The sequence below is a fragment of the Mustela putorius genome, unplaced genomic scaffold (genome assembly GCF_011764305.1).
Source record: "Mustela putorius furo isolate JIRA1106 unplaced genomic scaffold, ASM1176430v1.1 tig00537227_pilon_pilon_pilon, whole genome shotgun sequence".
Classification (NCBI taxonomy): Eukaryota; Metazoa; Chordata; class Mammalia; order Carnivora; family Mustelidae; genus Mustela; species Mustela putorius.
This window is the reverse complement of record NW_025422368.1, coordinates 25,869,296-25,891,187: the sequence shown is the minus strand read 5'-3', so window position 1 is coordinate 25,891,187 and position 21,892 is coordinate 25,869,296. Positions and strand designations below refer to the sequence as shown.

The window sequence follows — 21,892 nt, the reverse complement described above, 5'->3', positions numbered from 1 at the left end:
CTAAGCTTCTCATCCCATAGTTGCTTATTTTTTCTAGCTTCCAATAATTAGAATGTGACCCTGGAAGCTGAGATTTCTGAGTGCATGATAGAGACTTGCCACGTCATTGCTAAAATTTGTGTACTTTTACTTTAGTATTTTTCTACATAGGTATTTTATTATAAAACAGAATATCCTGGTGAGAGATGGAGGAAAAAACCATATTAGTTCCATATACAATGAATTTGAAGCCTCAATATGACTCATGATTTTGAAAACTGGATAAAGATATGTTAAATCTGAAGAACTTAGAGAGATTTTCTCAGTGAAGTCTGAGGTCATAATGTCTAAAAACATGTGTTCCCATAAATATAAATTATATAAATTATACCGCTTCAATCTGACTGGGTACCATATGTCTTGAAATTCTCTTCATAGCTGAGGTAAGTGATCAACTTTTTTCTACACTTTGAAAGCTTGTAGATCTCAAGGAACCGTGTTATTTGGAGAAAATGGCAAGATTCGTTACCCCCATTCCGAAGAGAGAAGATTTTCTCGTAATTGGTATATAACCAAGGTAGGAATGATTCTTGGGTTTCCCCCAAAATCAGGTCTTTAAGGGGCTATGTTTTGGCATTTGTGCCTAGTATCTCAATTTCTCAACCTGATTAACATAAAAGTCTATATATTTCATCTGATATTTTCTAGTTGGGAAGTATTTGCTGATGGATATTTCTGATATCTACTAATACGAACCATCAACATCAACACGAGTAGTATTAAGACTGGAGCTTACCTGAATTGATGTATTCAAATATGCAACATTTCCTACTTATTGCTGTAATAATGGTAATGTTAAGTGTTGCCTAGAAGATGGAAAATAGCTCATGATCTATAAGCTTCAGTGTCTTTAAACTTTTTCTACATAATCTGTTCCCTCTTTGGCTGAAGAAATCTTTAAGCTTTAGAAATAAGTTTTGCAAGTACTTCATTTCCTCAAGTGTTGCGAATTAACTTCAAATCTTGTATGAGCATGGAAAGGTGTGCAAAGGTAGATCACAGATCTGTGAGTTTATAATCTGGAAAGAAGGAAGAGCTGAATAAGAAGAACTATACTATAAAACACCATCAGATAAGCTTTATAATTCATACTACTCATGTGTTGGGTGGTATTATGGAGAATGGAGAGGCTAAGTCCCACTGCAGTGGTTTGTCTGGTTTGTGTTTATACTATGGTTGGGGGGCGGATGGTGGTAGGAATGTGCTAGTGAAGGGGAGAGTATTGAAACTAGTCATTGAAGGGTAGTTACAGTTTTATAGCTCATGAAGTCTTTGTAGCTCTGGTATCTATATTTCAACAAATCATGCCAAGCAGAAGGAGTTATGTATAAGTAGTGTCAGGGAGATGGAGAAAATTACAGTTGTTTGGACAATGTGTATCACAGGGCAGCTGGATAGCAGTCCCAGCATAAATAAGAACTAGTGTGGCAGTGGACAATGAAGATAAAAAGGCTGGTTAAAACTTAGTTATAGAGCACCTTAAATTCCATGAGAAGAAGTTTGGACTTTTTGCCACAGGCAATGGGAGCTAAAATGGTGGCACAATTAAAATTTATAAAATAAGTGTATAAAGACTGGAATGCAAATACTTGTTATAAGTATACAGAGGGAATGATATGGCTTAATTGAAGCCCATATTTAAATGTCTTAAAAGTGTAAGTTGACTTTCTGTGCATCAACCTACTAATAATATAATACCAATAAAGCCTTTGCCATCTTTTCTTAAACTTTTAGAAAAATAGCATCTAGAATAAGAGTGAGAGTCTTCTTTTATTAGAACCTGGGTGGGGAGAGTTGGGAGGGGTCTCCAGGTACAATCTTTAGAGAGGGGCATTGATAAGCTGGAAATTGTATGAAGGACAATGGCCAAGATGGAAAAGAATTTGAAACAATATCTTGGTGATTTTGATCCAAAGAAGACTTGAGATGAGGAAGGAACTTAATCAGAGGAACCACTACAGATGTTAGGAGGAAGCAGATTTCAAGCCAAATATAGTAATTTCTAACTTGAGAGATCTCCAAGAATTAATGGCCTTCCTCAGGAGTAATGAATTTCATTTATAAGTAGATATTTGAGAAGAGCATGGATGGCTCTGGGTGAAGTTCCAGAAAGTACTGATACATTAGGTTAAGAATTGCAGATGGCAGCCAGTTTACCCTCAAACACAGAGAACCTGGAGGTCAGCTTAGACAATGAAGTATTGAAGAGATTTCTGCAAGAAAGACTTTCAAGGCAAAAGGAGTTTGTTATTAGTGCTAGCTATTGCAGAAGTCAAAGTGAGGTCAGATAGGGGCGCCTGAGTGGCTCAGTTGGTTAAGCATCTGCCTTTGGCTCAGGTCGTGATCCCGGGATCCTGAATTGAGTCCCACGTGGGGCTCCCTGCTCAGCAGGGAGCCTACTTCTTGCTCTCCCTCTGCTGCTCCCCCTGCTTGTGCTCTCTCTCTGTCAAATACATAAATAAAATCTTTCAAAAAATAAGGTCAGATAAAATGCCATTGGATATGGCAGTTCAAAATTTAGCGGCTAATTCAGTAGATTTATAGGATTAAGAGCTATATTCATAATTGGCTAAGCGATTGTTGAAGACTTGGTATCTTTCCTTCACCAAGTAGTCTAAACATTTTTATCAAAGCTTTATGATGTGTCAGGCACTGTTTCAGGTGCTAGAAATATAGCAGTGAATGAAACACAAATACTTCCTTTGCGGGGCAGGTTGGAAAGTGGAGAATGGGGGTAGTACAAGTCATTAATTAAGTAATAGTAAGTAACTACAGTAACTAAAATTAAATTATAGTAAGAAATGTTAAGTGCTATGCAGAAAAACAGAAAGAAAGAGGGATGGTAGTATAATATTAGAGAAGGTGGTCAGGGAAAACTTCACTAAAAAGATGATATTTGAACAAAGACTTGAATAAGGTGAGGGAGGGAGTCATACAGGTCATCTTAGGAAGGAACATTCTTTGCAGAAGGAACGGCATGTGCAAGGGAGGGATACTTTTAGTATATTTGGGGAAGAGTTGGATCAGAGTGCTAGAGCTAAATGAGAGGGGGGGAAGTGGTCACGGTTGGCATGATCAAACTTACAGGTCATACGAAGGACGTAGGATTTCCCTGTAAGATGTACGGCCATTGGAGGATGTTGAGCAGATGAGGAACATGACCTGACACATTTAAAAAGGATCACTTTGGCTGCTGTATTGAAAATAAACATTAGATGGGAAAGCTAAGAGCTGAAAGACAAGTTACTGCAATAGTCCAAGGAAGCGTGGTGGCTTGGGACCAGGTTTGTAACAGTAGAGGTGGGTGAAAAGTGGTGGGTCCACAGGATTTTATAGTGAGTTGAAAATATGGGTTGTAAGAGAGAGAGCCTTATGATTAACATGAGGGTTTTTGACCTGTTGGAGGGATGGAGCTGCCATTGTTTTTGATGAAAAAGACAGTTAACAGTGAAGGGAAAGAGGAAGATGTAACTGGCTTTTGGGTAGTAGGACAGGTTTCAAGAGAAGCAGGGTTTTGTTTTGTTTTGTTGTTTTGTTTTGTTCTGGAGAGGAATGGGTTAGAATTAACTGCACGTATGAGCAGAAAAGTGAGTAAGGGAGAGGAGTCAAGAGAAATGTATAAATACGTGAAGGAAGTTTCGTGAGAACACAACAAATAAGGAAGGTTTAACTTTGAAAAAAAGGTGAATAATTACCCTCCTAGGAAAGCAACCAAAAAAAAAAATTTCAGGTTACCTATAGGAGAGTTAAATAAATGTACACTAGATGTCTTCTTGGATATTATAAGGTTTTAGTTGCTTCAAATTTAGAGGATATAGTTGAGGTTAAATAGTTAAGATTTCTAATAGCATGTAAGGACTCAAATCAAGAGTCAACAAGAGATGAATAAGAATTTCAGTTATTTCACAACTCAGTATTAGCATGAATTTATGCTGTATTTCAGCACATCTAAAACAAACTGGTTGTAAAATTCATTGCTATTTTATGTATCAATAAAGAAATAAAAAATATCCAAGATTAGGAGATTTCCATATAAAGAGAGGACACCAAAGACTATACCTTCAGTATAAGACTAAACAAGGCACAGTCCTGCCCACGTGGAAAGTTACATGCCTCAAACCTTGACACTGGATGTAGGGAGCAGTAAAAATGTTCTCTGAGAGTTCGAATCACAAACTAATACTTATGCAGGTCTGTTGTCTATAATGTCCACCACCAGTATAGTCTGAAACACCTCAAGCAGAAAAATTCAGTAGCATGAAGTTCACAGTGCTTCAGAGTGACTGATCAAAGGTAATTTCTTTCTGGAAGAACCATTTCCATTAGAACTAACAGAACTGTAAGACTCCACTGTAAGATCCTTCTTTTAGAATGTTCGAGTCTGTGGGGGAATGTGCTTTAGAATGTAATAAGATAGGGAATCATTTTGCATACTTAGTGATTCCTGCATTATGCAAAGCAGCCTGGAGAGTGGTAGAAGGTTTAATTCCAGATGGAGTTAATTAATGGTAAGTTAGAAACAGGTAATGCAAAGAAGGAGCAAGGAGTTATAATTTCTCCAAGCCCATCTTTATTCTGTTAGGTGGTAGCTAAATTCTCAGACATGGCAGATACACGACACTCAGGTGGTCTCCCTCCTTCCAGGCACATGGGAGACATTGCATTTCTTAGAGCCTAGAACAGTGCCTGGTATACAATAATGCTCTATAAATATTTGAATAGGTAAATCAATGCTTACTGTTGGTCCCCCTCTCTCACTTAGCTTGACTAGATCTCAGAATCCTTTTTAACACAGCAGTCGCTAACAATAAATCAGGTGATTTGAAATCTGTTTTCTATCTTTGAGGTAGAGGTTTGGAATGGGAGAAAGTACTTGCCTTTGAAGCCATAAAGCCCAAACTGTATTTCCTATTACATGTAAGATGTGATGAGTCTTTTAAGATCCTGACAGGTTTCTTATTTTGAGGAGGGGGAGTACTTTCTCCCTGCCCACTTCACAGGGGTATAATGAATCTCAAGAATGATGATAGATGTGGACTGCTTTCTAAATTGAAGTACCAAAAAAAAAAAAAATTTGAGCTTTATAATATTCTAGACCGCTTATTGTTTTCTAAATTGAAGCGCTAAAGAGTGATTTAAAAAAAAAATACTATTTTAGGCAGCCTCTTTTTACATTGATGTTCAAAATGATGGACTAGAAAAAGCAAAGCAGGGAGTTTCTGGTTAGGGAGGAGATATTTAGTAAGAATTATTGCATTTGATCTTTAGAAACTAGACATTAAAAAGTTGGATAACTGCTGAGATCCTGAACATTATTACTTAGAGGACAGTGACCTGTTAACAGGTCTGAAGTGGTTGAAAAAGAATGTCAGGTTTTAGAAGTTTGTTCTGATGTGTTCGATTCCAGGCATGATTGCTTTGCACTCAGATGAATGTGAGGCATGGAAGACACCAAGGATTTTTGGTCTGCTGGGCTTTCTTTTCTTTAATAATGTGAATTCATGAAGGACAATAGAGGATTATGTGTTAAATCATGTAAGACTACTTTCAGAATGTTTAGACATGTTTCTAAGATGTTAGTAAAAGGTCACAGCTGACCTTACCGGGAATTAGAGAGATGACATGGCAACCACAGAGACCGTGACCCAGGCTGACCTTGGAGGACGTGACTGGTTAGACTTAACATATACTGCTTGGTCAATCCATAATTCATGATGCATAATTCAACTTCTGGGGGAACATTATGAATTTTTAATTAGACTACTAACTTAGAACAAAGAGATGAATCTTGGGTTCTTCAATGTATAGGTGAAAATTCTAGTATTTTATAACTGAATGAAAGTTAAAGGGTGGTTTCTGGTGATTTCTAATTAACCCCTCTATTTGTTGGATAAATTCCAGCAATTTGAGCATAATCAAATTATTCTCACATAAGGATTTCCTTTGCCTTTTATCTTCTAATAGCCTTTAAAATTTTGTTATTGGTGAGTTATGAGCTAAAGCCCAAATACTAGATCTTAGTTGTCCCACTCAACAGTGCCGTTTATTACACTTTCTCTGCCTTCCCTATCTAGCTTATGTATGTGGAGAATAACAGTACCAGGAAATAAAATTATCCTGGTAAAATTTACAAGCTTAGACACACAAAATAAAATTGGATGTGACCATGACTGTATATCTTTACAATCGAGCAATGGAGTGCTTATTAGTACGTATGTTACATTTATTTTTACTTGTCATGTTAGAGTATCTAAGCAACCAAAGATGGGCAGAGAGACCTGAAGTTAGTTTTCTGTCCCTAGGACATCTTCCATACTGTCCCTTTCTGGAAGGGGTGTGTGTGTGTGTGTGTGTGTGTGGTAGGAGAGGAACTGATGACCCACATACTGACTGAGCTTTCTCTATTCCCTTCTCAAGTTCAATAACATCGATCTCACAAACATTCCAAAACTTCATTTCAAGGCAATATCTACTTTTTTGTTTTTCATCACAAAAGTGGGAGCATGTTTGCCAAATTTGGTAGAGAGATAAGTGAATGGAAGAAAATGTAAACCATTAATAATCCTGTCACCTACAGATCAGTGCTGTTACCATTTTGAGGTAGTGTGTATTAATTTATGTGTATTAACATACACACTGAAATTCACATTGTTTTATAATGTTCTTTTCTCTTATGACAGTAGATTATTTCAGGTCATTTATGGGATACATCTTATAAACTGTAAGCATAATTAATAACTTTAATTGAAATATGTTAAGCATCTTGATACAGAGTCTCTAGAGCCAATAATAGAACTTGATCTCCAGCAAAGGCCAGTGGTAAGGACAAATATCTCTTCACAAACTGACAGGGTGTTATAGATTAGGTATTGTGCTAAGGATTATAAGACTGGTTGAGTAAATGATTTCACACTCCAGGCCTGCTATTTACCTAGTAACCATTCTTTCAACCAATCATTTGTTAAGAATCAACTAGGTTCCAGATATTATATCAAGCCCTACACATATAGAGAATAAAAACCGTCTCTGCTCTAATTGCCGTCTGACGAGTTAACTAAAGGTGTACCATAAAGTAGGAAATTACAGAGTACAAGAAATGTGCTGTGGTGATTCAGAAAATGTAGTTCTTACCTCAGTGGGAGTTTGGGAAATTTATGAGAACTGCACTTTATGTCAGGCCCTGAAGGATGAGTAGAATTTAGACATGGGAGATTGAGTTTGAGAAAGCGAATGGAATATAAAATCATTGATGCAGAGAGTGTGGGGAAAATTAAAGTAAACACTAAATAGTTTGGTGTGCTGAGAACAGAGAATTCCCGTAAGATAATATCAGGAAAACACATATAAGCTGCTGCCATCTTAATGCTATTTCAACCCCTTTTCCTTTTAAGGTAAGGTCTGTGGAGGTCTGTTGCCTCCATCCTTGTTGACAGAGACCAATGAGGCCGCAGTTACATTGTTTCTAGGACAGGAAACAATGGCAGCAGGTTTGAGCTGACCTTTACTGCCATACAGAAGAACTCAGGAGCAGGCATCTCAAATCTAATTCCCTGACGTTTTTATTTGAGTTGAAGGTAAGGAAGAGGGAATGCCTCTGGCCCTTCACTTTGAAGTTCCCAGACCTTCCGAGAGGCCCAGGTAGGGGGAGTGTGGCTGCAGTGGTGGAAGGAAGGACAGTTCACTCTGTCGATTATCCTGACTTGTATCCCACATGTGTAAGGTGTCATTGCTTCATTCATGCTCCAGAGAAACACATGATGACAGTAAGCGACTAAGGAAGCTCTGTACAGTTCATCCAGAGCTTAGCTGTGTTGGTTAGGCAGAACTTGCTTCATCTGGGCTAGCAAACGGCCACTCTGTCTAGGAACTTCCATGGGCCACATCTGTGGTTCTATATATGTTGTTTGAAACGTTTCAGCGGTTGAAGAGAGAATGCAACGGAAGTATGCCTCCTTCTCCTCTAACTCCATCCTGCCTCCTGGTGGCAAGCACTGGTAAGTATCCCGAGTATCCCTAGAGAGAGACGCTGAGCCCTTACAGACATGCATGTATTTATATTGCTTAACAGTGCTTTTTCTCCTTAAAAAATATCCCAAAGATCTTTCCAGATGAATCCACAGAGCTCTTCTGAACAACTGCATAAAGTTCTGTTGTGTGATACTCCATTATTTCTGAAGCCAGTTTCCCTACTATCACTTGGTAGGTTTCTAGTCTTTTTCCATACCAACAATGCTAGTATGTCCCTGTGTCAGTGTTTTTGGGCACATGTGGATGTATGTAATTCCCGGAGGTAGACTTTCTGTGTCAAAGGGATTGTATGTTTTAACCTCAGAGTCCTTGCCAAATTGCTTTCCAAAGAGACTGCAATGACTTATTTTATCTGTGTAATAGGAGGGGGTAACTGAGGATCTTTTCATGTGCAGAGGGGAGCTTTTAAAGTTTATTGCATCTGTTCCTTGAACAATTCTCTGGTTATGTTTCCAATTTGTACAATTGGAATTTGAGGACTTTATCACTGAATTTAGCCAAAACTGTGTTTATGATGTGGTTGTGACTTACAGTGATCCTGAAGAGGAGCATGAATTATGTGGGTAATGTTCCATCTGAAAAATATGAGAGTGTTTGCAACACTTACTGTCTTCCTTGGGTGCCACAGAGTCAAACGGGAATGAGGATTTCTTATGCTGGAAACTCATGTGTCAGAAAACCTTAGCTTTAACCCACGAGCCAACAACGGATTCACCAGTGAGATTTTTAATAGGAACATGCAAAATGCAGAGAATGTTTCAGAATATTTGGAAGGTGAACTTTTCCCACTGTGACACTGAGTACATTTTTGGCAGTTATTGAAGGTAAATTTTTTAACTCCTTTCTGTGTAAATCTCTTCAATTGGTGATATTTTTATATCCAGGAATGTTTCAGAATATTTAGAAGGTGAACTTTTCCCACAGCGACACTGGGTACATTTTTGGCAGTTATTGAAGGTAAATTTTCTAACTCCTTTCTGTGTAAATCTCTTCAATTGGTGATATTTTTATGTCCAAGAAAAGTAACTAAAAGAAGCAACCGAAGCTATAATTACTACTTCAGTCTTTAAAGTTCATTTTTGGACCTAAAACTGCAAGTACACTTTCATTTCTGACCTATAGATTTACTGAATCTAAAAAATGATCTTCCAGATGGACAGCCGTTTTCTTAATACCTCTTGTCTGTCCCTTAGCTAAGTGTTTGTTTACATCTTCAAGCCAGGTACATAGAGACAGAGTCCCCTCATCCAGCAGAACGGGAGCTTTTAGGGTGGTCTCTGGGTGAAGTGGATTGCCAGTGGTGCTTATTCACCTGAAGTGGAGCCATGTTCTGTTTGGAAAGAGGAATACCACGTTTTGGATGTTTACTTACCTCTTCTCAGTGTGTACATTAATCAGTTGGAGTTTCTGTGCATACTAAAAATCAGATGTCTTTACCCTATCTGTAGAGTGTTCTTCGGTGAGATAAAATTACAATACATAATTATCTTGAAATAAATGTGCAATTCCCACATGAAATGGAAAGGTGTGCCTACAAACCAAAATTAGAGAAAACCAGAATGGCTGGGAAAAATTAATTGGATAATGTTTTACCTGTTCTCTGATTTTTTTAAAAAAAATTATAAATCAAACATCCCTAAAACTGACAGCTAAATTTTGTGGGATTTTGAACTTTACTCCAGTATTCAGTCCTAATAACATATTGGTGATTCACTGTAAAAGTGATGGTGAAAATACCTTCCAGGGCTTCAAGGCTAGATTTAACTTTTTGCTCTCAGGTGAGTATAAGCGCTTGCACAGTAGTGATTTTTTACCTGTGATAATAGTTATACAGAAGATCATTTAGTTATGTGTACCTGAAATTAGGGTACTTGAATCACCTTGGTGGCAAAATAAAAATGCAGTTTCCTGTGCCCATCCCTGAAGTTTTAGATTCGGTAGATTGTGATGGGGTCCTGGAACCTGGGCTTTCACAAGAACCTCAGGTGAAGCCAAGAAACTACCTCATCCACTAAATGATCAAAAGAGACTCTAAGAACCTTATATGGAAAGTGGGTAATTTAGATGAGAGAATGTAATTCAGAAATGACATTGACCAGCTCCTTTTTTGGGATGTTTCAGGGTTTTGAAGTACTAGTAGTTTTTCTAGTCATTCTAGAAAACAAAGCAGCCTTTACTTAGACAAAAGGAACATCCTCTGCAGAGCCCCTGCCGTGGAAGAGAACGTTGTACGAAAAGCTGCAAATTATTGGATACTACTCAGACTTTGGAGGGAGTGATAGAAAAGGCAAGAGTTAGATTGTATGGGATTCAGGGCATTCACTTTTAGGTACTAGAGTGCTAGGATAGCTACCTAACGTTTATCGATTACTTGCTTTCTACTAAACATCTCTCATGCATTATAACTTTGATTACTCTTTATAAGCATAAGAGGCTTATATATCACTGTCCTTTTCACAGATGACAGACAAAAGGTTCAGAGAGGTTGAGTAGCTTTTCTCAAAGATGCATAGCTGCCAAGAGGTGGAGCCAGAATCCAAACATTGGTAGTAATGTGGAAGATAGAGATAGAGATTAGGGATAAATTTATATTCAAGGAGACTAGTGAAGAAGTCACTGTAAGAATGTATTCGAGATCTGTTCCCTGGTTAGATATATTGTGGCAAAGGTAACATACAAAGGAGAAAAACCCCAGCATAATTTTTAGGGCTATAGCTTGACAGGAAAGATGGATGGTAGAGCCACTAAATGATACAGAGAAGCATAATGAGACCATGTTCACTGTTGAAATCTCTTGTTTCCATTTGAGACAAGTGTATTTTTATGATCTTGTGGGAGACCCAGATGCAGAGATCTAGCAGTCCTAGCTCTAGAATTCAGAAAAATAGACTTAGATTGAAGAGGGAAATGTGGAAGTCATATATAAGCAAATGAATAGTAATAGGGTTGTAAACAGCACCTTGTGGAATATTTTTCGCTGAAGGATGGGATCTTGAAAAAAATTCTAGAGTTGAGAAGAGATGGTCATAGATGTATTGAGAAGATCAAGAAAGTGATTCCATGAAGCCAAGGAAGGAAAAAGTGCTTAAGAGTCAGATTCAAGAGGATTGTTAAGAAATATACAATAAATCACATCTATGGGATCTGGCATTTATCATTGGAACGGTAGTATTAGTGAAATCAACATTAGAGTGGTTATATGATTGACCCCAGGGTAAGGAAGTAGGGTCAACTGGTAAAAACTACTTTAAATATTTTCAATTGAAGAAATGTTTCCTCTATACTCTTTAAACCACGCTGGATCAACATCACCCCTCCACCCGCCCCCGAGTCAATCCCCTGTCTTCTGCAAAAGCTATTCTGTGTGGTGAGTTGATGGTCATGTGATTACTATCTGTTTACTCTTTCTTCTTTAGAAAGCCTCATTTTATATTGATATAACTCCAGTGAAGAAGAATGAATTTTAGATCCATAAAAATTCCAGAATCTTGTTTGGGTTAGCGTACAGAGTCATAAATGGCAGGAAGAAGAAATAGGCTCTTGATGAGAAGAAGGGTACAGAGAACATTCCTTTGTCTTCATCCATACCTGTGCAAACTTAATATTTAAAATATTTTCCTATGCTTCGTATTTAATATGATGATGTAATTTAGGGCAATGGGAGAAAACCGAAGTTTTTGTTTTGTTTCATTTTAGCACACTCTGGCAAATTTTAACTTGTAATCTGAAGTATCTGGTCAAAAATTATGATCTTTCAATTGTTCTATATACATGTATTGTATATAGTTGTGGGTTGTAATAGAAAGTGGTACAGGCAATGGTAATAGGGGAAAATGTCTTATGGGGAAATCAGAGGAGGCTCTGTAGAGACAAGAGTGCTTGAGCTAAGTCCAGCGATATTACAGACAAGAGAAAGGCATTTGGATATCTTAGTTTATTTGGCACGTTTGAAGATTTGGTGAATGGTTTCATACCATGAGAGAGAGGGAACAAAGACATATAATGAAGAACTTGCATGCTCTGTTAACTAACAAAAATTTCTTACTCGAATATAAGTTCCACGAGGGCCAAGATTTTTGTCTGTTCTGTTCACTGATAGATCACTGATACCTAGAACACCAATATCTAGAACAGTGCCTAGCAGTACCAAGTACTAAAATATTTATTAAATGAATAACTAGTATTCTGTGGACCAATAACTAAAAACCCAATTGCTTAGCAGAGTCACCTAGGCAAGCATTTAAAATCCAATTCCTCAGACATGGGGTCTTAGGAGTTGGTATCTTTATAAAGCTCATCTGATATTTCCGAATTACTTCTGTTGGCTTTGCAAGCCATTGGAAGAGTTGTGTGTGCTTCACTATTTCCGTTGGATGGGTCATTAGTTTCCTCTTCTTTGCTGTAGGCATCTGAGGCATCCCTCCATTTAGTCTCCAGTGGCTTTTGAGAAGAATTGTAGAGGGGGACGAAGCCTGCCCCCACTGCTGGCCATGACAGGTGGACGTGAGGTTCCTAGGCAGTCACCAGTGTGGAAAGCCCATCCTCAACCCTACTTGGATTCTGACCACAGCCCACTGTGTGCAATCGTGAGTGGAACTGATGATATTTTAATACTGTATTTAGCACATGTCTTTATACGCTGTGCTTGGACATAAGTATAATTGTCTAACTACTGAAGTTATCCAGACTAATTTTAAAGCATGAATCTTTTGGTGATTTCCTACATAGCCATCTAGCCTCTATTTAAACAATGTCAGTGTGGAGAAGGTTAACCAAACCTTGAAATTGCTCATCCCATGACAGCAATCTCTGATTTTTTGTTGAGCATAAGCCTGCTTCTCTGTAACAGAAATCTGTTGTTCTAAATTTACTGGGGTTCCAGAACACAAGGGCTAAGTCCGGTTCTTCTTTCACGTACAGTGCTCCCTATACCTGAAGACCTTTCTCAGATCGCCCTTTTAAGTTGTGGTGCCACTTCTCCTGGATTGATTTAGTGTTGTCTTTCTTAAAATATGGCTCACAACAGTGGAGGGCACATTAGGATAATCTGTTGACATGGTCATGGGACCACTAGTGGACCAAAATTCTGGTTAACTGCTTCAGTGTTTTCAAATTTTGAACTATACCATGATATGTCGTCTAAAGAGTAGTGAATGTTCATTTGTGTCCCTGCCATTCAGTTTGGGAAGAATCCTTGCACTTCTTAAGATCTTCCAATGCCCCAGCCAAGAGGTAGACACCATGCCAAATTTTGTATTTATGATACCTTTCCTTTTTTTAATTTAACATCTGTGAACCCCTGAAATAAGCCTATTGTTCGATTTTTCTTGGTTTTCATAATGTAAAAGAATTGCAGTTTGTATTTTTTTTTCTGTGTCTTGCTCTTATCCTCATGTTATACAGATAAGCCACGTGACCATGTAACTGTAATTAATTCATTTTCAGTTCAAGCCACCTAAGTCAGTCGTCTGTTGGTGAGTTCTGGTTGCTGGTATTTTACTTTATTTTTATTTTTATTTTTTAAGATTTATTTATTTATTTATTTAACAGAGAGAGAGATTACAAGTAGGCAGAGAGGCAGGCAGAGAGAGAGGTGGAAGCAGGCTTCCTGCTGAGCAGAGAGCCCGATGCGAGGCTCCATCCCAGGATCCTGGGATCATGACCTGAGCTGAAGGCAGAGGCTTTAACCCACTGAGCCACCCAGGTGCCCCTTATTTTATTTTATTTATTATTTTTTAAAATTTATTTTTTATTTATTTTCAGCATAACAGTATTTATTATTTTTGCACCACACCCAGTGCTCCATGCAATCCGTGCCCGCTATAATACCCACCACCTGGTACCCCGACCTCCCACCCCCCGCCCCTTCAAAACCCTCAGATTGTTTTTCAGAGTCCATAGTCTCTCATGGTTCACCTCCCCTTCCAATTTCCCTCAACTCCCTTCTCCTCTCTATCTCCCCTTGTCCTCCATGCTATTTGTTATGCTCCATAAATAAGTGAAACCATATGATAATTGACTCTCTCTGCTTGACTTATTTCACTCAGCACAATCTCTTCCAGTCTCGTCCATGTTGCTACAAAAGTTGGGTATTCGTCCTTTCTGATGGAGGCATAATACTCCATAGTGTATATGGACCACATCTTCCTTATCCATTTGTCCATTGAAGGGCATCTTGGTTCTTCCCTGATTCCAAAATACGGCCTCGATCAAGAACCACTGTCGTGCTTGCTCACGGTAGCCAGCCCCATTCCTCAAACACACCACCCTTGCTCCTGTCTCCAGGTGTCTGTGGTTGCTGTTCCCTCTGCCAGTCAGGACACCATATTACATTTAGTTGGCATGTCACATAAAGCTCCTCTTGGCTCTAAGTATCACAGACTTGCCTTGTTTTGTATGATCTTCCCAGTTTTGAGGAGTACTCCTCTGTTATTTTGTAGAAGGTCCCTCCATTGGAGTTTGTCTGGTATTTCCTCATGGTTTTACTGGGATTATGGTTTTAGAGGAGGAAAACCACAGCAGTAATATGCCATTCTTATTATATTATTTGAAGGTCACATGTTGTCATCATGACTTGTCACTGATGGTGACTGTGGCTAAGGCAGAGTTTGCCAATCTCCATCATAAAGTTACATTTTCCTTCTTTCCACAGTTACTCTTTGGAAGCAAGTCACTTAGTATAGATGACAGCTGAGACTCTGGGTATTAAGCTCCACCTCCCTGAGTGGAGAGTATTTATATAATTTGTTGGAAATTGTCCTATATGGGAGCTATGTCTCTTCTCTATTTATTTGTCAAATAATTTGTTTATATCAGTATGGACTTGGGGATATTTAGTTTAAAATACAACATAATACTATATAAAATACTAACATTCTCTTGCTCAGATGGTTCCAGCTTTGACCAGTGTCAGCTCTTACAGTGTCTTTCGTGTGTGTCCGTTTGTGACACTACAGAATGATCCATGTTTATCTTACATGTTCCCTGCTCAGTCCTGGAATCAGTCATTTCTCCAACGAGCTCTGGTTTATTTTATTGGAGGATGGTATGAGAAATTAAGATCTCAGTGGCCAGTGTACTAGTTGCTACTAGGGTGTTATGGTGCTAGGTTCTCTCAGCAGACAGAGCTAGAAAATAGAGCCATGCACACGAATCCATTTTATAAACCTAGCTTTCTTTCTGTATCTACATTAAGCTAAACATGAGGTCATGTGGATGTTTCCAACTCTGTCTAATACCACATCATTCACTCTAGCCTTCCCTCCCTTGGAGATGCCCATTTTATAATAATTCTATCAGAATTCATTTTTGTGTATCATGAAAAAGAAGCCTCAATAGTAAGTGGTTAATTAGTAAGAATTAATGTATTGGAGAAAACAAATATTAGTATAAAAGCTTGAGACACAGAAGTTTTGGCAGGTTCCCTTGTCAAATAGAATAATCTGTTCTTAAATTTGTGTGATGGACCAGACCCCTTGTAGCAAGATACAGATCATAGCAAGACCATTCTTCATAAGGGAGGTATTCAACTGGGTGAGTCAGTTGAGATTGGTAAGTACAATCAGCCGGAAATGTTTGTGAACCATTTAAGTTTACCACAAAAGGAGTATTTGTGTAATTTCATCAGTGATTTCTTTAAAAAAAAAAAAAAAGATTTTTATGGGGCACCTCGGTGGCTCAGTCAGTTAAGCCTCTGCCTTCAGCTCAGGTTATGATCTCAGGTTATGGGATTGAGCTCTGCATGGGGTTCCCTGCTCAGTGGGGAGCCTGCTTCTCCCTCTCCCTCTGCTGTTCCCCCTGTTTGTGCTCTCGCTCTCTCTGTCAAATAAATAAATAAAAATCTTTGGGGGAAAAAAAGATTTTTATAATAGTAATACTTGTGGGAAAAGGCTGTTAAAGTTATCAAGAAAAATCTAAGCTATCTTCATTTCATGATCCATTCCTCCCCTTTAGAGGTGATCAATATTAAAATGTTTTAATTATCTGATTTTCCACTAACATTTAACCACACAGGCATATAGCTTATAGTATTTGTACATACCACATATATTGTTTTATGACTTTTTGCACAAGACATTGTGCTTTCTATTGATAGTGATATGGAAAAATGTCTGTGGGACTCATTTTTCACCTTTTCATAGTTGCCTAACTACTTTCACCAAAGAAATGTTTTTTCCTTGCAGTGTATGGCTCTTAACACCAGAAGTGTTTGATAGGCCAGAGTAACAAAGGCGGTGTGTTCCACTCGTGCCCTCGTTTTGTGGGAACTCTGAATTACTTCCCTTCATGGCTTTGTTTCTCCCGGCCACTTCATCGACCTGGTAGACACTGAGGGCTCCATCCTCCATTGAAAGTGGCTTCTGCGTATCCAAATCCATTGATAATGGAAGTTTGCCGGGTGGGATAAGCCAGCCGGGGAGACATGTAACGTCTGGGAGCTGAGGTAGACATCATTTTTGCTGAAGGTCACTGGGTGCCAGACCAGCCGACCTTGTTGGGTAGCACCCCAAGGACATTCAAGATAACTGGCAGCAACATCGTATCACCTCCCATGGCTTGCCTGGCACTGGTTGCTCTTAATATTCGTTCTCAAACTGTAACATGCGCCAGAATCACCGGGAGGGTTTCTGAATCTGTAAGTCTGATGTGGGGCCTGAGGATTTGTGTTTGTAATCCATTTCCAGGTAATGTCCCAAACTTAAGGAAAACTGGTGTTCTTCTTTTGCTGTTCCACACTAGTCTTTGTGCTCATTTGGGATTTTTAACTCACTTGAGGGGACTGTATTCATTTTGCAGTTATACATTGGAAAAAACAGTTTGCAGTTATACATTGGGAAAAAAAAAACTTTTTTTTTCCCCCAGTTCCAGCTACTTTTTTTCCCCCCAGTTCCAGCTACTTTTTTTTCCCTGTAATTCAGCAGTGATCCTTTCTTCTCCCAAAGCAGAAGTGTCCTATGGGACCCAAGGGGACATCTGATGTTAGATGGGGGATAAGACCCTAAGGATATAAGAAATGAAACTTGGTTATGAGTAAGGAGCCAGGAAGGATGGAGAAACTTATCACTTGCTACTTGGAGCTATCCTCCCACTAGTGGAAAAACTCAGGCTTTGTTGCCTCATAACATATATGTTGTTCTGTCATGATGCTTTTTATGTTGTGCTCTCCACCAAATTAAAGGATATTTGATGACTGTGCACCTATAGCATCACTAGAAATTATAATCTACATTATCAACTATACCATGATTTTTATTATTTCATTTTATTGTGCACACTATCCTCTATATATAGTAGAGTGGTTTTAAGAAATAAGTTCCTTTACTACCAAGGAATAATTGAGAGGGTGACTTTGAAAATAAAGTTTAATCCTTCTGTCAGAGTGCGTGGCAGATAATAACAGCACTAATGGCTGCCATTATGGAGTCATTACCATCTGCAGGGTACTTGCCAAGCACTTCACTTGAGTAGGCGCTCCCTTCATAAATGCACACTGAAACACAGGAGTAAGTCAGCCCCCTCACGCGAGGAATTGAAATGAGCGTGGTTATGACTAGAGAAGAAGCCTACGTGTATGAAGAAACTTTGATGAATAGCACACTGAAAAAATAAGTGCAGTAACTTGACTTTTCCAAAGGAAACAAGTTGGAAAAGTTGAAGAATCTTAAAGCTGATGTGACAGAATATCTGTGACAACTAAGGGACTCTTTCCTCAGCTATTTCTTCACCTGGAAGTCTTAATGTGGCAGATTAAGGGATGTGGATTTCAGTTTGTTTTTTTTTAAACATCCATTTGAAGGATACTGAAAGTGCACATCTCAGGTTTATGGTTAGAAAAATTTGCACACAGGGAGCACCCCTGGGACCAGTGCCCACATCATGGAATGAAATACTTCCAACACCCAGCAGCCCCCTTATGCCTCTTGCAACCATCTGCCCCTCCCCCAAAGCAACAATGTGGATGAGTTTTACCTGTTTTGTGAACTGATATATTTTTTTAAACCTCCATTCTATTAATTCTGGTAGTTTGATTAAAGATAACAATTTGAGATGTATTCCTGTAAGATAATGTTTGGATACTTTTAAAATATAGGCCAGAAGCTAACTTATTATGAATGTTGGGTTTTTTTCATTTTTTTAAAGATTTTATTTATTTGAGAGAAGGGGAGACGGAGAGGGAAAAGGTAGGGGAAGAGAGAGCGAGGGCATAAGTTGGGTGTGGGAAGAGGGAGAAGCAATCTCCCCAGGGGCGCCTGGGTGGCTCAGTGAGTTAAAGCCTCTGCCTTTGGCTCAGGTCATGATTTCAAGGTCCTGGGATCGAGCCCCACATCGGGGGTCTCTGCTCGGCGGGGAGCCTGCTCCTCCCTCTCTCTGCCTCTCTGCCTACTTTTGGTCTCTGTCTGTCAAATAAAAGGATAAAATCTTAAAAAAAAAAAAAAAAAAAAAGCAGTCTCCCCACAGAGTGGGAAGCCTGATGTGGGGCTCGATCCCAGGACTCTGAGATCATGACTTGAGCCAAAGTCAGATGCTTAACTGACTGAGCCACCCACGTGCCCCTCCCTTTTTTTTCATGCATTCTTTTTTTTTTTTTTTTTAAGATTTTATTTATTTATTTGACACAGAGAGAGATCACAAGTAGGCAAAGAGCAGGCAGAGAGGGGGGGGGGGGAGCAGGCTGCCCGTGGAGCAGAGAGTCTGATGCAAGGCTCGATCCCAGGATCCTGGGATCATGACCCGAGCCGAAGGCAGAGGCTTAACTCACTGAGCCACCCAGGTGCCCCTTCATGTATTCTTATACTGTGATATTAAATTAAGCTGTACTTTCTCTTTTTTCCTTCTCAACTTAAAACTAGCCTTTGGTGATATTTGGTGGGGTCTCCAAAGTCATTTTACGGCCAAAAGAAAGGGGCAGGATACAGAATTAGAACTCTTTAGGTAGCTCAGGAGGTGTGTACCTTCCCAGCAAGGAGGCCACACAAAGGCACCAAACAGAAGAGTGGGTAGGACATCTGGCTGAACTAGACTCATTGCCTGTCAGTAGAGCCACATGGGATTAGACCAAATGGTGAAAAATGTCTCTTCATGTCAGACCTTTGTCCTGGTTCTTTCTCCAGGAAAAATAATCCTCTCTTCTGGACCATTGTCACTGGACACCATGACAGAACCCTGAAGGAACCAGTTGAGCAGGTGAGAAATATTTCTAAGGACAATTCTGCTGGTATTCTAAGTGTTACCACATGCCGGGGAAGGCCTTTAGCTAAAATATATCATTAAGTATTCATCTTCTAGTGCTCCTTTACACTTACCATTTATACCCACATTTAAAGCTACAATCTGAGATCACAGTTTAATCAGAGAATTGAGGGAGGAAGGTCAGGAAGTGCAAATTGAGGTCTGTGTATACAGGTGCACATGGCCTAGTTTCTCCAGAACGGCCAGTCCTCAGAGAGTGGTTCATGGCCTCCTGCAAATTATAAACAGAGATTGCCCTTTTAAATTCAGTACAGAGTCACCTTCACTGCTGATGTATGGAAATGTGGAGATTTAAGGTTTATTTTGGACTATTATGCGGGGAAGGAGTTGGACTCATTGACTTGAACTTGTAATTCCCTTACTCACCACTGATAGAGGTGAGAAGGGCAAAACACATCCTGGTGTGAGAAGCCTTTGGTAGACGGAATCATAACTCTGACGTCGCCCTGAGAGATCTGAGCTGTCCTCTGGAGTTCAACTCCATCGTGAGGCATGTATGTCTCCCAAAAAGCATGGAGCCGCTCTTTCCCTCGAAGACTTGTGCTGTGACTGGTTGGGGGAGACTTAGTGAAGGTAAATGTTTTACTCTTGCCTACACAGGACTGCCAGTTGTTAATTTTGCAAATTTGGCATGGAGATGATAAAAAGCAATATCTGCTCTAGCCTTTCTTCCTTCTGAAAGCTAGAACCCATGTTCGATTTGGTTTTAAGTGATCAGAGAATGAGCTATTTTATATTTTTCCTTTAGGGTGACTAAGTATAGTTAAGTTAGACCTGTGAAGGGCCGAATCACAAATTTTTTCATCTCTGCAAGCCATATGTTCTCTGTCACAACTCTTTAACTCTGCCATTGTAGTGCAAAGCAGCCATATACATACTTATGGAACAGAATGGATTGTGTTCCAGTAGAAGTTTGTTCGTGAAATCTAAATTTCACATACTGTTCATGTGTCATAAAATGTTCTTTTGTATTTAAAAAAAAATTTTTTTTAAGTGTACATACCAGGGGCACCTCCTGGGTGGCTCAGTCGCTTAAGTGTCTGCCTTTGGCTCAGGTCATGATCCTAGGGTCCTGGGATCAATCCTGCTTCAGGCTCTCTTTTCAGTGAGGAGTCTGCTTCTCCCTCTTCCTCTGTTCTTCTGCTTGTGGTCTCTGTCTGTCAAATAAAAAAATTTTTTGTAATTAAAATAGTGTACAAACCAAACTAGTTCCCAGATTGTGCTATATAAGCCCAGGGCTGGCACAGAATTGGCCCACTGGCTGTGGTTTACGGAACCCTGGGCTAGAGGCTAGAGTTCTTAGAGTCCATCTTATTGGGTTCACATTTGCATTTTGCCTCTTTTTGCTGTATAATTTTCTTTTACATTTTCTTTCTGTTTATGTATCCTTTATTTGGAATCTGTGAGCTTGGGGAGAGGGGAATTCATCTTTGACCATGCACAGTGTACACGATCATAACTTTCTGTACTACCTGCAGCCAAATTGCATTTTCCTAAAATCTGCACAACCACCATATAAGAAGATTTTATCCTCCCCAGGCTGTAAAGGATGATGTTATGGCTCAGAGAGTTAAGTACCTTGCCAAGATCCCATAACTAATAAATATCAAAGCTAGGATTTAAAATCAGCCTGGTTCTGTTGATAATTTTTGAAAAAAAATTTTTTAAACATTTAGAATAAAATCTGAACTGCTAGTCTGGCTTGGAAAACTCTATGTGATTTGGCCTCCATTTACCTCTCCAACTTCTTTTCCTCCCTTTGTCCCCTTTAGGCATTGTGGTCTTCTTTCTTTCTCTTTAACACAAGACCTGTTCTACTTTCTGAAGCTTGGAACCCCCTTGCTCTTCTCCCAGCTGCCTCCTCCTCATTCTCCTCACAGCTCCAACAGCACTCCCTCCTCCAGTCACTTTGCTGCTTCAGGACTGCCCTTCCATCACTCTCGGCACGACCCAGTTTTATCATCTCCTTACCCAGAAATGTACTTGACATTAGCGTGTGTGATCATTCTCCATGGCATCTGGATAGCGCAGTCGGTTAAGCAGCCAGCTCTTGGTTTCAGCTCAGATCATGATCTCAGGGTCCTGGGATCAAGCCCCATGTTGGGCTTCTTGCTCGGTGGGGAGTCTGCTTAAGGATTCTCTCTCTCTCCCCCTCTCTGCCATATCCCCCACTCACATGCTCTTGCTTGCACACTCTCTGAAATAAGTAAATTTTAAAAATCCTTAAAATTAAAAAAAAAAAATCGTTCTCCAGGTGGGTCTCATGCATTAGGGTGAAACCTTGTGGCAGCAGTTCCCTAATTCACCACCGTGCCCCAGAGCTACAGGTTTACCTGGCATAGAGTAAACACTCAGGAAATATTTTTTGACTGGCTTCTAAGCCCTTGAATAGATGTACCCATTCTCTGATACCTTCAACCTTCACCACTTCCATGACCATCAGACAACCGAGAGGTGGTTAGAAACTTGTGAAAGAATTCATTCTTCCAATCTGAGAGAAAATGAGTTCTCAATTTTCAGACATAGTAAAGAACAGTGGTGGGGATGGTCCCTGAAAAGAGGGTTTTTAAATACC

General features: G+C 39.4%; 1 protein-coding gene across 1 annotated transcript in view; it reads left to right on the top strand.

Annotated features, from left to right (window-relative positions):
• OVCH1 (ovochymase 1) overlaps positions 1-21,892 on the top strand; it is a 51,976-nt gene that overhangs the window by 10,530 nt on the left and 19,554 nt on the right. Inside the window, 11 exon segments of the mRNA XM_045073458.1 lie at positions 456-543; positions 6,114-6,247; positions 7,431-7,490; positions 7,493-7,570; positions 7,672-7,794; positions 8,525-8,626; positions 9,717-9,843; positions 11,358-11,434; positions 12,482-12,653; positions 19,179-19,251; positions 19,695-19,890. Of these exon segments, the coding sequence (XP_044929393.1) occupies positions 456-543; positions 6,114-6,247; positions 7,431-7,490; positions 7,493-7,570; positions 7,672-7,794; positions 8,525-8,626; positions 9,717-9,843; positions 11,358-11,434; positions 12,482-12,653; positions 19,179-19,251; positions 19,695-19,890 (1,230 nt within the window).